Genomic DNA, 13,420 nt, shown 5'->3' on the forward strand with positions numbered 1-13,420 from the left:
TTTTAATGTTAATATTAAAATGTGTAAAAGCTTTGATTTAAACTCAACACTTTTACAATATTTTTAGAATAAAAAATTACGTTTGTAATAGACAATATTAATCTGATCAAAGAGTTGTAATAAAACATGCAGGAAAACCTTTTTGCTTTATATTCTAAAAAATATATATTTTTTTTAACAGAATGTTTTGGGATTTTGAAAAACTTATGTGCTTCATTCATGGAACACTGGCATAAATTTCTTTTATTCCTGCCTGCTTTCTTCTTCAGCTTCTATTTTAATGAAGCTGTGGATCTCCAGGATCTCCACAGAAGCAGTGCTATGGAGAAGCTCATGTATTTATTTATTTTTTGTGTGTGTATAAGGAAAAAGCAGAATTCTGTCTAGTTCGGTATTCTGTTCTTGCAAGTAGCCTGTAAAATATGGCTTTAGTGTAAAATAAAATCATTGATACTTACATAAAAACTACTTCAAGCAGTTTGTGTATCAGATACCTTCTGAGTTGGCCTTGGTGTCATTTGAAACAGCCCTGGATGATTAAAACTTAATTGTTGTTACTTCTAGCCTTTTCCAGGGAAGAATAGTGTTTGGTTTTCAAATTTCAGTTTATTTCATTGACTCTTGAACAGAATTTGAGGGAAAATGTATCATATTCAGTATCATTCCTAGAAGTTCAAAATTTTCTTCTGGTTTAGTATAGTTATTTTTACAAGTCAGGACCACGTGCAGAAAATAACAAAGCTAGTTCTGAGCCGTGAACTGAGAGGGAACAGCTGATATCTTGATGTGGATGACCTGGCACTTATTCAGGTCCAAATATCACTCACATCCTCACAAGTGTTATGGAAGTGTGTCAGAGCACTGTATATGTAGAGTTTCTTAGAGCTAAAGATAAACTAGCAATGTACTTTTTAGTCTTACTTTAGTACTGAAAATTGACTGTTTCAAATTTAATTGAAGTATCTTTCCAGCATTGGCTAATAAATCAGGACAAGCAAAGCTGGAAATAAGTTGTCTTCTACCTTTGTTAATGCTGCATCTTTGATTTATTCATCCACTCTGAGGTACTTCTAAATAGATACTCCCATCCAGGGGGTAGCAGTAATTCAGATGTATCTGATTTTTTATTTATTTTTTTTTATTTCTGACATGCAAATTTAAAACTGAATTTTGGAGTCTGTCTAGTTCTTATCTAAAGCTTGACTTTTATAATTCTTGATGCATACACAGGTTTATTTAGGTTGCTTATCAAAATAACAAACCAGGAAAGAATCGTTGGATTTATGTATTAATTCATCCTGAAAATGCAGTTCTGTGCCCTCAGGTTCTGGGACTTTTTTTAATTGCAGAGAAAAGTCTTGAACTTTTGAGTTCTTTTGCCAGTATTTTAATACCATAAATGTAAGAGGGATGAAGCATGAAAAGATTGTTAAAGATTGCATGAACCTTCTATAAAATAGATCAGCAAATTACTGTTTTGTTTTTTTTTGTTTTTTTTTTTTTTTTTTTTGTTTGTTTTTTTTTACAGCTTTTCTGACGTTCCCCACAATCTGGCAAATTTGGGGGTGGGATGGACTTTTTTTTTTTTTAAACTGTGGAGGAATGAGTTATCTTTCTTATTAGGAGATGAAACTAAACCATTAGCCTAATAGCTGACATCCTTAGCTCCTTGAACTAGGTCAATAAATAAATACTGGTTTACCTCTTCAACAAGCTTGTAGTATAATCCCTTTCCTTCTGTTTTACTGTGCATGTACACAACATGGAAAAACAGTACACATACAATTAGAGAAGCATTTAAGCATTAACATTAGAAATGAACATGTGCCGTGATGCAAATTCATACAGTTAGCGAAGTACAAGTTTGTGTAATAACAGGATAATCTGAAACATGGAACCACTGGTTCTCTTCCTTTTTCTGAAAGGGAATAATTACTGCCACTGGTAATCAAGCAAGCGTTGTATATATGTAATATGCATTAAATCAACTAGTCCCCCCCCTTCAGAGCAAGGGTACTTGTTAGCACTATAATCCCTGTTAAATTCTGCATTTATTTCACAGCCTGCTAAGGAAGTCATTTGATCCAGCATTCAGAAATACTTTGGCCTACATATCCCATTCATCAGAGTAAAGGAATATTTGAGCATGGTAATTCTTCAGAGAGGAATAGCAAAAACAGTACAAAAGCGTTTCATTCTGGGGTTCAGGAAGTTCATAAAGAACAAGTTAAGGCAACTTAAGTGAGGCCAGACATGAGGGCTCCAGAGACTGTATTTCCAGAATTCTGAACAGAGATTATTTCAAAAGAACTATTGTTCTTTAAGAATACTTAAAGAAATGTATCGTCATCTGATCCCAGGTTTCATTATCTAATTTACCTTTTTGTAACTTTTTCTTAAAGGTGGAAATGTTTGTTGTTGGTGAGTAGGATTGTATTTGCAAAAACAGAGTAATTCTATATTGCGCTAAAAGACCAGCAACATCACAGCTTTAATTTGGTGCCTGAGGTAAAGGTCAGTATGGGACAGAGTTAATTTACCCTAGAGCATGTCTGAAGCATAAAATTCTGAAAGATTTTAGTAGGATTTCTCTAAAAAGCTTTCAAATGTGATTTGATGGTGTTCAGAGGATTAGAGAAGGCTAGTTATAGCATTAATTACAGGTCTGCACATTCTGCCTGTTTGCAGGATGCTTCAGCCCAACTGGATTCCCAACTTGTCTAGTTACATTAAGCACATCAACTGGTTCACAACATTATGTGATTATTAATCATAAGTCATTCAGAGCAATCCCCTGAAGTACAAAAATCCATTGTGGCAGTATTTACAAGTGTTTAATTTTGGAAGTATTTTTTCTTGCCTTTTTTCCAGGCATAGGTGAATAATTTTCAGTGACTTCCACAAAAACAAAACAAAAGAAGAAGTCGACAGCTCATATTAAAGCCATGCTCAAGAGTTAATGAAAAAAAAAGAAAAAAAAGTGCAGATAAAAATGGGATATATATTTTTGGAAAGTACTAGGTGTTGTAATTATAAGACTTATTCAACAGCACTGCCTATAATATAGCTGTAAGAACAAAGCAGACAATGAGCTGCTGGAGTAACAAAAATGCTATGAGCAAGTACTTAAACGTTTTCACTGTTGGGCACCCAATATCTGAGAATGGAGGATGAGTTCTCTAATAAGAAGATACAGCCAGTTCTAAGGAAATAACATTCTTGGACCATGATTAAGTGTATTCTGCCTTTGATAGCTGTTTGTAGTGTGAAACTCAACTCTTGGGTAACTCTTAACTACTGGTGCCTCGAACACTATTATTGTCTTCTACCTGTGTTTGCAGGGTTGCCTCTTTCCCTTTTATGCTACCCTTGTCTTTTTTGCAGTAGACTGAAACAACAGGGAGGTGAAGCTGAGATGATTTAGTGACATCCTTGCCTCAGGCTTCCGATTAACAATTGTGGAACGCAACAGTAGTGTTAATTGCTTTCTACTGTTTGTGTAAACTATTAGTTGCAATAGAGACCCTAGAGTGGTGTGCTTGCAAGCTCAATCAGTATGGCATAAATTCATATTTATAAGCTTTTTTATTTCTTAAAAACGTAATTATTGTGTGTTGAGGTATCATAGGCTTTGCAGAAGCTGATAGCTTGGTTCTGCTGATCTTGCCACGGAGGAGTTGCATATGCTCCCTGTCAATTGTCTTCTGAGTAGTTGGAGTGAATTTAACTCCCTCCATTGCTTAAGCTTCTTTGTTGCCTTGCTGGTAAGGTTAGGGGGTTTTGCTTTTTATTTGGGGCAGGATGGTGTTAGGTGAGGCTTTTGTGTAAGATTACTAGGTAAGCCTCCTGCTAGAACTTTGTTATGCTTATGTGGTCATGGACTGGAGGGGATGATGGAAAACAACAATTCACAGAAGCTGAACATACTCACTGTCTGAATTTGTTTTTAATTTCAAATGTAGAATAATTTGTTGGAGATGAATAGGAAATCTTTTTAACGCAAGTTGTTTGGGTAATGCAAGGAGTTTGAATTAAGCAAAATAATTTTATGATGAAATTTCAGTGCTTAATATTCTGAGAAGCAAACATTAGCCTACCATATCTATGAAGTGGTAATTTGAACTCTCTGTGGTTCCTGAAGTTCTATGCAGTCATGTTTTGAAAGTGACTCATCTAAGCTTAAGATAGGTTACATTTTGAAAATGTTTATAATCCTTTGGTTAATAGCATTTGCTTGGATACATGTAGGAGTGTTTTGGAAATGTTGTTTCATCATATTAACTGGTGTTATCTAAACGTACAAGATATTCTTTGACTTAAAGATTTCATCATCATTTTATTTGTTCTTGAGAATGTACATACTTGTAATTCATGAGATTATCAGTCTTGCTTGTAGCATTGCTGCTGTGTGATTACACATAGTATTCGCCATTTCTTTTTCTGGCATATATCTTTTCAGAAGTGTGTGTACGAAATGAAGCAGCTCTGCCCTCCAGGTCCAGGCATTCCACATTCTAAAACATTTTCTAAAAGTTTTTGCTATACAAAAATTGCAAGTCATGTAGCATTCTGGATCTTACACGGGAAAATATTTTTCCTCTGAATTTGAGGGCTTGTACTAGAGCACTGGAATTAATATAGCAGTTGAAAAAAAAAAATCAAACCCTAACTTTTTAGTAATAGAATTGATTCCTAAAATACTATTAGTAACTTTAAATAAAACAAAATTGTTCTGAAATGATGTGAATGGAAAAAAACATACCATGTTTTGTTTCAGTCAACAAACAACAAAATTCTGAGATCTCAGCTTGTAAGAAAGTTGAGCAGTAAACTTCTGTATGTATGTAGAATTATGGAAAAGGAATGCTTTTGAAACCTGTTACACCATTAAGTTGCATTACATTAAATGTATATGTCCTATTCCAGTATCTCTTTCTGTTCATGGAATTTAAATCTCTTCTCCTATACTGACATGATACAAATGGTTAAATCAGTTCAAGGTTGGTTTTGTTTTTTTGTAAAGCAGTAGTCTGCTAGTACTACAAATAATTCTGTAAGGAACGTGTTTTGTTTGTTTGTTTGTTTGTTTTTGTATATGGTTAGGATTCCACTGTATAAGAGCAGTGGTAGAGAAAACAAATCATGAAATTTATATTGCTTGTAACTGAAATACTGATGGAATGAGCTTTTCATGCACAACTTTGTGAGCAAAGAGGACTAAGTGGTATCAGAAGACAAGTCATCCACGGAAGCTTAAAATCATCAGTGCCAGTGTCTGAAACACTCTGTTTTGGGCTTGACTAGGATACTTTTCAAAAATTGTATGTTTCTTATACTTCTAAATGATCAAAACTGTATTTTGGCTGTTCTGAAGTTAGTGATCTAATGCATATTTTCTGTTCATGTCCTGCCTTTACCAGTGTCTGTTGTCTCCTTTTTATGATGTTTTTAAATGTGTGGAAAAATTTAGTAGAATATTGCAACGTTTTTTACCTTGTTACTTGATTTATTTTTGTTTTCCTACTTTTTGCATTGAATGACAGCTGCTAGCCGGGATGATAGCAGAACCTGCTTTTCTCTCTGAGTATACTATCTTTGCTTTGGATCCCACCAAACAACCTAAGCCACAGAGTGACGGTGTGGTGAGTCCTCCCACCTCCCTTAGCGATGCCTTTAGCAGGGGGAGGAGAGTACTGTACTAGAAGGCAAACCTAGTGTTGCTTGTGGCTTGTTCTCACAAAGGCATCTTAACTACCCTGTTGCTAACACTGCACTAAATTTCACAGAGGTAGTTCCTGATAGCTCCTGGCTGGTGTGCTGTATGATGTGAATTTATTGTAACACAACAAATTAACACGTTTTCTGTTACACAGGTAACCCTACTTTACCCAAATTTCAAGTAATTGTTGCACAATTTTGTACACTTGTTGCTTAGAATTCATTAAAGCCATTGAAAGTCTTCCTCTTCATTTTATGTATGTCTGTGTCTATTTCAAGATAAATGGATATGACAAGCACTGAGATTAGTTTCTCTGCTTAAAAATTACGTGTCTTTTGGTGTTTACAGTGAAAGCCTCATGTCACTTACTACTAGTAGGTAGCAGGAAATTATTATCATACATAGGCACTGAAATTTGGCTACTTCTAATTGGTAACCTGTCTGTCCTTATTACAAGACCCGAATGTCTCTTCATTCTTATTAGATTTCATTTTAAACATATATATTTCATTTTCTGGAAATGTTTGCATAGTCTACATGTGGAGAATCTCAGTGAGAAGAGAACAAGGGGAGTGGGGAAAAAGAAGCAGATATAGGAAGGAAAGCAGCCTTCCCATTTCTAGCATGCACATGCAAAGCTGTGTTATTCTGAGTATTGCCACAGAACTGGGATGGCATCTTTCATGTGCTTCTGAGCCATGGCATTCCTGAGCGCGTAATGATTCAAAACAGTATTTGAATTTTAGAGTTCCAAGTCATCCTCAACTCACGATTACCTTATTTTTTTAAAATTTAGCAAGTGCCTTTTTTGCTGGTCATGCAGAGGCTGAAAATGAAAAGACACTGAAAGCTATAACAGGATAGAAATTTGATAAGGAAATAGGCATAGTGTAACACATCATTCTGGGATTGTGTCTCAGGCTAAGCAAAATTGGGCTGAACCTGCTTAAAAAGGTGATCTGTGGAAAGTCTTCATATGTTGGGCTGTGCTTGCTACCTCCGAGCACAGATTCAGTACTAGTTCAGCCAGTCCTCCTGTTCTTGAGGTTGAGCTTTTTGATGAGGAGCAAAGTGGACATTCAGGCTGTGCTGACATCTGTAGTTTTGAAATAGTAGCTAGATTTATTTATCTTAGTTTAGGTATTTTTTATCATATTCAAGGTCCAGTAATAGTTGCTGTTCTACAGATGAGATGAAGCTTTTTCTGCATGAACAGCAGTAAGCGTTTATAGGCTGTTTTTCATGATACTGCAAAATACCACTATTACAGTCGCATTCTGGAAAAAAACACGTTTCTGTGAATGTTCTTATGTTGCCTTTGTATTCCCTTAGTATATACTTCAGTGACTGGAGTCACTTTCTCGCATATTTTTATTTAAAAAAACCTGCATAAACTGCAAATAATTCTAATGCGAGAATTTTAGTTAATGTGTTACCAGTGTGTATTTAATAATGTTACCTGTAAAACTGATTTTGTTCTCTGAACTTCTTCAAAACTCTAGAGCTGTCCTCTCACAGTAAGATTTGGGGGAGGCAGGAGGAAGAGAATAGTGAGACAGAAGTTTATAAGGAAGACAACTGCTCATTATATACAAATATTAATAATAATAAACAAACAAAAAAACACAGGAAAGAAAATGTATACTAACCTCTTCCTCCTTCCAGAACTTACTCACAAATTTGCAGTACTTGAAGGAGGAGGGAGGAAGAGCAATAACGTGTTTTTAACTACAGACACTTTAGCTTTTGCTCTTTAGGCACATTAATTTATTTATTTTTTTTTACCTTAGAAAGAAATAAGAAGCTAAATTAGTTTTAATTTCAGCAATAGAGAAGTAAGGAAGCAGGAGTGTTGCTAGAATGCCGTAATGTGTTCCTGTTAATTTTGAGCTCTGGTTTATACATTTTAATAACAGAAAGCAACCTTTTTATTAATACTTGTAGAAGTAGCTTCTCTCTGGATATAGATACAGTTGTTGTGTATGGTTAGTGGAGGAAAGACTTCTGTTTGTCTCCAGAAAGCCTGTTACTCTTCTGGTTTTAAGACTTTCAAGATGCCAGTGCTCTTTGCTCCTAGTTTCACTGAAACAACTCTTAGGGCTTATGAAAGGTTAGGGCTTTTAAGCTCCTCAAAGCCTCTTGAATCTATACTTATATATAGCAAGCTGTATTCATGCTTACCTTTCACTTTCTGGACACCAGCGTATGACCCTTTGCCCTAGAGCGCAGTGAGTTAGAATTGCAGGAGGCAGAGAAGTGTGATGGTCCAGGTTTTGTATTATATATAACCACCATGTCCTTCGTATATTTGCTAATGCAATAAATTGTAATTCTAAATCTAGGCTCTACTTTTGTTTACATAGACTGAAAGCAAAGATGTCGGCACAATGAAGAGGAAAACTTTAAATGTGGTGGCATTAGTTTTAGTTTTGAGATGGCATTTTTTAATTTTTGGGGTTCTTAACAGTTGAAAAAAATAGGATCCATGCTTTATGTATTTATAAATACCTTATTAGATTTAATACATCTAATTAATCTTGTGTTCTAAAATGTCTTAAATATTATTAAATTATCCTTGTGAATTAGATATATAAACCCTAAACAGTTCCCTTTTGTTCTGTTTCTGGTAATCAGAATACATGATTGTTGAAAGATGTGCTTGTAGAAAGTCTGCAGTTCTTGGTCAAGTATATCTTTCTTTGTTAGCACTACTGTAATGCAGCAGGTGCCTTGTTACAAATTGTAAAGCAGAAAATAGTTTTTATTTGGATTACTGTTACAGTTAACTTCCCAGTTAAGAAATGAAAACAAATAATGCAGCCCAGAATAAAAGTGTAGGAGTGCTTTAGATTAAAAACCAGTAAGAGCTCTTAATCCACTAGAACTAAATCCACCACAACAATGTAGTGCAGAATGTAAACAGTATGCACAGTTTGCTCAAGCCAGGTGAAATGAAATTTCCAAATCCAAACAGACTCCTTATATGGTTCATAATTGCTCATTTTACCTAATCTGAGTCTGGATGGGTGACTGCTTGTTTCTCTGGCTTCCTTAACTGTCTGGATTTCTTTCTGTGTTATTTTAATACTTTCTTGAGTTTAGTCCATATCAAGCCTTCGATTTTACAGATTGCATATGAATTTCAAGGTACATCTTGATTAAAAATAAAAACGTACATCACTTTTAACTGAATTCCTTAGTCTGTATCTCAGTGCTTTTCTTGGAAAAAAATGCATCCAAGATATTTTCTAGTGTTTTGCTACATCAGTCTGACCTGGCTTAAGCACTAGAAAACTGGATCTGTACAGGTTTGGAAGCACCTGAGCATAGGCAAAGCAGGACAGACAGACTGGGCACAGGAATGTCTGAAATCTATAATAAAAATAAAACTTATTTTCAGTTGACTTTTTTCCCTCCTTATTTGTGAGTGCAGAAAACTGTATGTGTCTAGTCTTGCACAGGATGTGTTTTCTGAAAGCCTAATGTTCTTCCTGTGAATGTTTGGAATCTTAAACAACAGGTTTTTATCTTTTTCATCTAAACCTCTTAAACTGTGTTTTTATCCAGGTAGTGTTTCTCCCCTCCCCCTGTTCTTAAATAGAGGGAGATAATGTGATTCCACTGATCCTCATGTCAGCTGTAAACAACACTGGTCATCAGTTTGTTGTTGGTGTTGTTTTTCCTGCTATCGTTTAGGCTTTTTCTGGTGTTCCTTTGATTTGTGCGTAAATGTTACACAAATGATCATTTTGAATAATTAAGTTGGAGATGTCTGTATTTGCAGATGTCTCATACTAATCCATGCACACATAGCTGCTTTGTAGATCTCTATATTGTAGCAGTCTGTTTTGAATTTAACAAACTAGCTTGTTTGCATGAACACATCATAATAAACTTTTTAAAGAAAGTACTAAAAACACAGGCAAGAAAAAAACACAGATGCTGTTTGTAGGAGTCAGTGACTGATAGTCATTATAGTCTCTTCCTTCTAACTGTTGTTTTTCCTCCTCTAGAATTTACCTAAGCAACCAATTCCCAGATCTGCAGAAAACAATGGAAGTGAACCAGCCTCCCCACAGGTACCTATGGGGTTTTCGTTTTGTATTTCACTGCCATGTTACTAATTTAGCCTAAATGCCCAGTGTGTGCCTTCTTCCTGGAGTAGGGATGGATGACAAGTACTTTGGTATGTTTTAAGATGGTACTAAGATTGAAAAAATAGTAATTTCTAACTGAAGGAAAAGAACTGATAATCTTAAAATAAAGTCATCACTTGTGATAATGGTGGAAGCTATCCTTTCATACGTCTCAGAAATAAGTCCAATTTGCCAGAGTGGGATTAGCAGCATTTCCCAGCATGCGAGTTCCAGCATGGGCTACATCATTGGGTAGTGCTTTAAAATCACTTCCATAGCACCAGCACTGTATGCTACCATAGCATGGGCCCTTCTGTTTTAGTACAGCACAGAGACTTTAGTTGCATAAATCAACAATTGCATTTTATGTAAAAACTGTAAAGCCATTTAAAATAAAAAAGGACTGTTTAAGAATACATGCTAGAACTATTGTACAAGGACTTTTACAATAAATTTATTCTCTCAATCATAGGAAAAGATCTTTGTATCTTTGAGATAAATACAATCTTCTGTTTAATACATCAAGAAGTGAGTCACATTTATATCCTTTTTTTTTTTTTTTTTTTAAATTTGGGACAAAAGTAAATACAACTATTTATTTCAGTTACATAGTCATTTTTTAACGGGGTTGCACAGGAGCAGATTCTTCCAGGAGCTTAAATCAGAGCTGTAGTCTGTTGAATTTAGTTGCCATCTGAAACTGCCCACACCTGGCAGCTGCATGTCTGTTTTTTCTGCACAGGGAGATGACTCTCCTAAGGGAGTGGTAGCTCTTTGGTGTCACCTCTGTGGTGCTGTTGGGTAACGGTGGTTCCTTGGCCATGGCCATGTCTCTGTTTCCCCAGCGTTAGTGTACCCGTCGGCCTCGAAGCAGCACACAAGTAACTCCTTGCTTTGGGTTTTTGCAGCCAAGTGACACTCAGTCTTTCGCCCAGCGCCTTCAGCTCCGTGTGCCCTCCATGGAGTCATTGTTTCGAAGCCCAGTAAAAGAGTCCCTGTTCCGCTCTTCTTCTAAAGAGTCCCTGGTACGAACACCCTCAAGAGATTCCCTGAATCGGCTGGACGTGGATGCAGCCGGTCCCACCTTCGATCCACCTTCTGACATCGAAAGCGAGACTGAGGAGGCCCCAGGAAATGCAGATAGCCTCAGCAAGGAACAGCTACTGCAGCGACTGCGCCGAATGGAGCGCAGCTTGGGCAACTACAGAGGAAAATATGCAGAGGTGGGTAATGTCACTGAATGGAGAGGGAGGGGAAAAATAAGACTAGTGTACTGCAGTAGTGGATAATCTTGTTTTCCTCTCTGGAACAAATGGGATCCTCTTATAGCTAGCAGGGACATTTAATTATAATTGTAAGTCTAGTTATTTTTGGCTTAGACAAGCCAAAGCTGTGCTGGTAATGCAGCACGGAAATGCTTCGCACAGAATTACAGAACGGTTGTGGTTGGAAGGGAGCTCTGGTGGCCATCTGGTCCAAACCCCTGCTCAAGCAGGAGACTATCTAGAGCAGCTTGCCTAGGACAACATCCAGATGGCTTTTGAAGATCTCCAAGGAGGGAGACTTCACAACCTTTTGGGGCAACCTGCACCAGTTCTCCATCACCCACACAGCACAGAAGTGCTTCCTGATGTTCAGACAGAACCTCTGGTGCTCCTGTGTGTGCCCACTGCCTCTGGTCCTTGCACTGTGCACCTCTGAAAAGAGCCTGGCTCCAGCTTCTTTACACTCTCCCTTCAGGTGTTTGTAGACATTGATAATACACCCCCTGAGCCTTCTACAGGATGAACAATCCCAGTTTCCTCAGCCTTTCCTCATTGGAGAGGTGCTCCAGTCCCTTGATCATATTGGTGCTCCTTCCTTGGACTCTTTCCAGTATGTCCATGTCTCAATGTACTGAGGGCCCAGAACTCCAAGGTGCAGCCTCACCAATGCTGAGTAGAGGGGAAGGATTGCCCTCCCATGACCTGCTGGCAATGCTTTGCCTAATGCAGGCAAGACTACCCCTAGCCTTCTTAGCATTAAGGGCACATTGCTGACTCACGGGTCTGCTTTCCAGCTGGGTGGCCCCCAGCATGTACTGATGCCGAGGGTTGTTCCTACCTAAGTGCAGGACTTTGCATGTCCTCTTGTGGATTTTCATGAGTTTCTTGTCAGCCCACTTCTCCAGCCTGTCCAAGTCCTTCCTTTTGTTCTCTTGTTTGTAAATAATTCCATGCTGTCAGCAACAGAGATTAGCTGCAGGTTACTTGTGTGAGTGGTGTCCTCGGATATCAGTCCAGGAGGGTTTCTGCTGGAAGTCCTGTACTTGGGGCTGGAGTTTAGGACGGTGCTGAGTGTGACCTGTGCTGACGTGATGGCAAATTTACTTTGCTTCTCAAACTTGAAGTACATCTACACTGTGTATTTCACTGCATGCATGTGTCATAGACAGGTGTTTTGTTTTCAGTAATTCAGTTCTGCTCCCCTTAACTTCCAAGTATTCCTATTTATATTTGTCTACTTATCTTATCTGGAAAAGAAAAGCTTTTGAAGTTTATTGTATTTTATTGTATTTTATTGTATTTTGTTTTATTTTATTTTATTTTATTTTTTTTATTTTATTTTATTTTATTTTATTTTATTTATTTTTTTTAAAGTATTTTGGCTATTGGTGTCAGAATCTATGGAATCTATGGCATGTATATGTCAATTACATTGTTCAACATGTATTTAAAAAAAAACTCTTCCATTAATTCATTAATTTTTGACTCCCATTAGTTTTTCACTATCTTCCTACTAGTATAATAAGGTGTATTTTTTAAAAGTTTATGTAAACTGTGTTGCTTAGTTGAACATTCTCCAGTTTGTAGATTAACTTTCTCCATCAAAAGGACTTTTTTATTTGTGAGTTTTTCCATTTCTTTGGATTCAGTTTAAAAACTTGTTTTGCTAGAGCTTGGAAGAAAGGTGTTTGAACATATAGTGAGAATTGAAGATTTAATTTTTTTTCATTAAAAGAAGAATGCAGTTAGCATCTCAAGAATATGGTATAGGAAACCATCCATGGTAGTTTTAGTTTTCTTTTAAGTGTAAAGTAAGTATGATTCTGAAATGAAAAGTAGCCTTGAATTCTGAAAAATCTTAATTTATTTTCAATAACATTTTGAAGATATGTGGTAACTTAGAGATTTCTGGTTTTGGTGTTTTGCATTTGTTTTCCTTTTTTTTTCCCCAGTAATTAGAAAAGGGTGTATTCCAGTTCCAAGTGCCATTGTGCTACTTCAGCTTTGCACAACTTACGCAATTGTGATCAAATTTTTAATTAAACTAAATTGTGCAGTTACTCATGAAGTTTTTCTGTCAGCTTACAATGAGAAATATTGCTCATTCCCAGTCTTTCTTTGTCTACTGAGTATATGCAAAGCACATGGAATGAGAACATTCACTGTTACACAAACCTTTTATTTGCTAGAGTTGTAAATGTATTTTTTTAAGTATAATCACTTTAAAATTAAATTTAAAGTCTCTGGGATGTATACCATTTAAAAACGTACATCCCTCTAGGGTAATTCTCTAGGTTGTA

At 36.5% G+C, this 13,420-nt stretch overlaps 1 protein-coding gene across 1 annotated transcript in view; it reads left to right on the top strand.

The window, feature by feature from the left end:
• Positions 1-13,420, top strand: part of GOLGA4 (golgin A4) — a 39,375-nt gene that overhangs the window by 5,199 nt on the left and 20,756 nt on the right. The window contains exons 3-5 of the mRNA XM_032180819.1: positions 5,544-5,642; positions 9,733-9,798; positions 10,764-11,078. Coding sequence (XP_032036710.1) covers positions 5,544-5,642; positions 9,733-9,798; positions 10,764-11,078 — 480 coding nt within the window. The remainder of the gene's footprint in view (positions 1-5,543; positions 5,643-9,732; positions 9,799-10,763; positions 11,079-13,420) is intronic.

This window comes from Aythya fuligula, chromosome 2 (assembly GCF_009819795.1).
Source record: "Aythya fuligula isolate bAytFul2 chromosome 2, bAytFul2.pri, whole genome shotgun sequence".
NCBI classification, from domain to species: Eukaryota; Metazoa; Chordata; class Aves; order Anseriformes; family Anatidae; genus Aythya; species Aythya fuligula.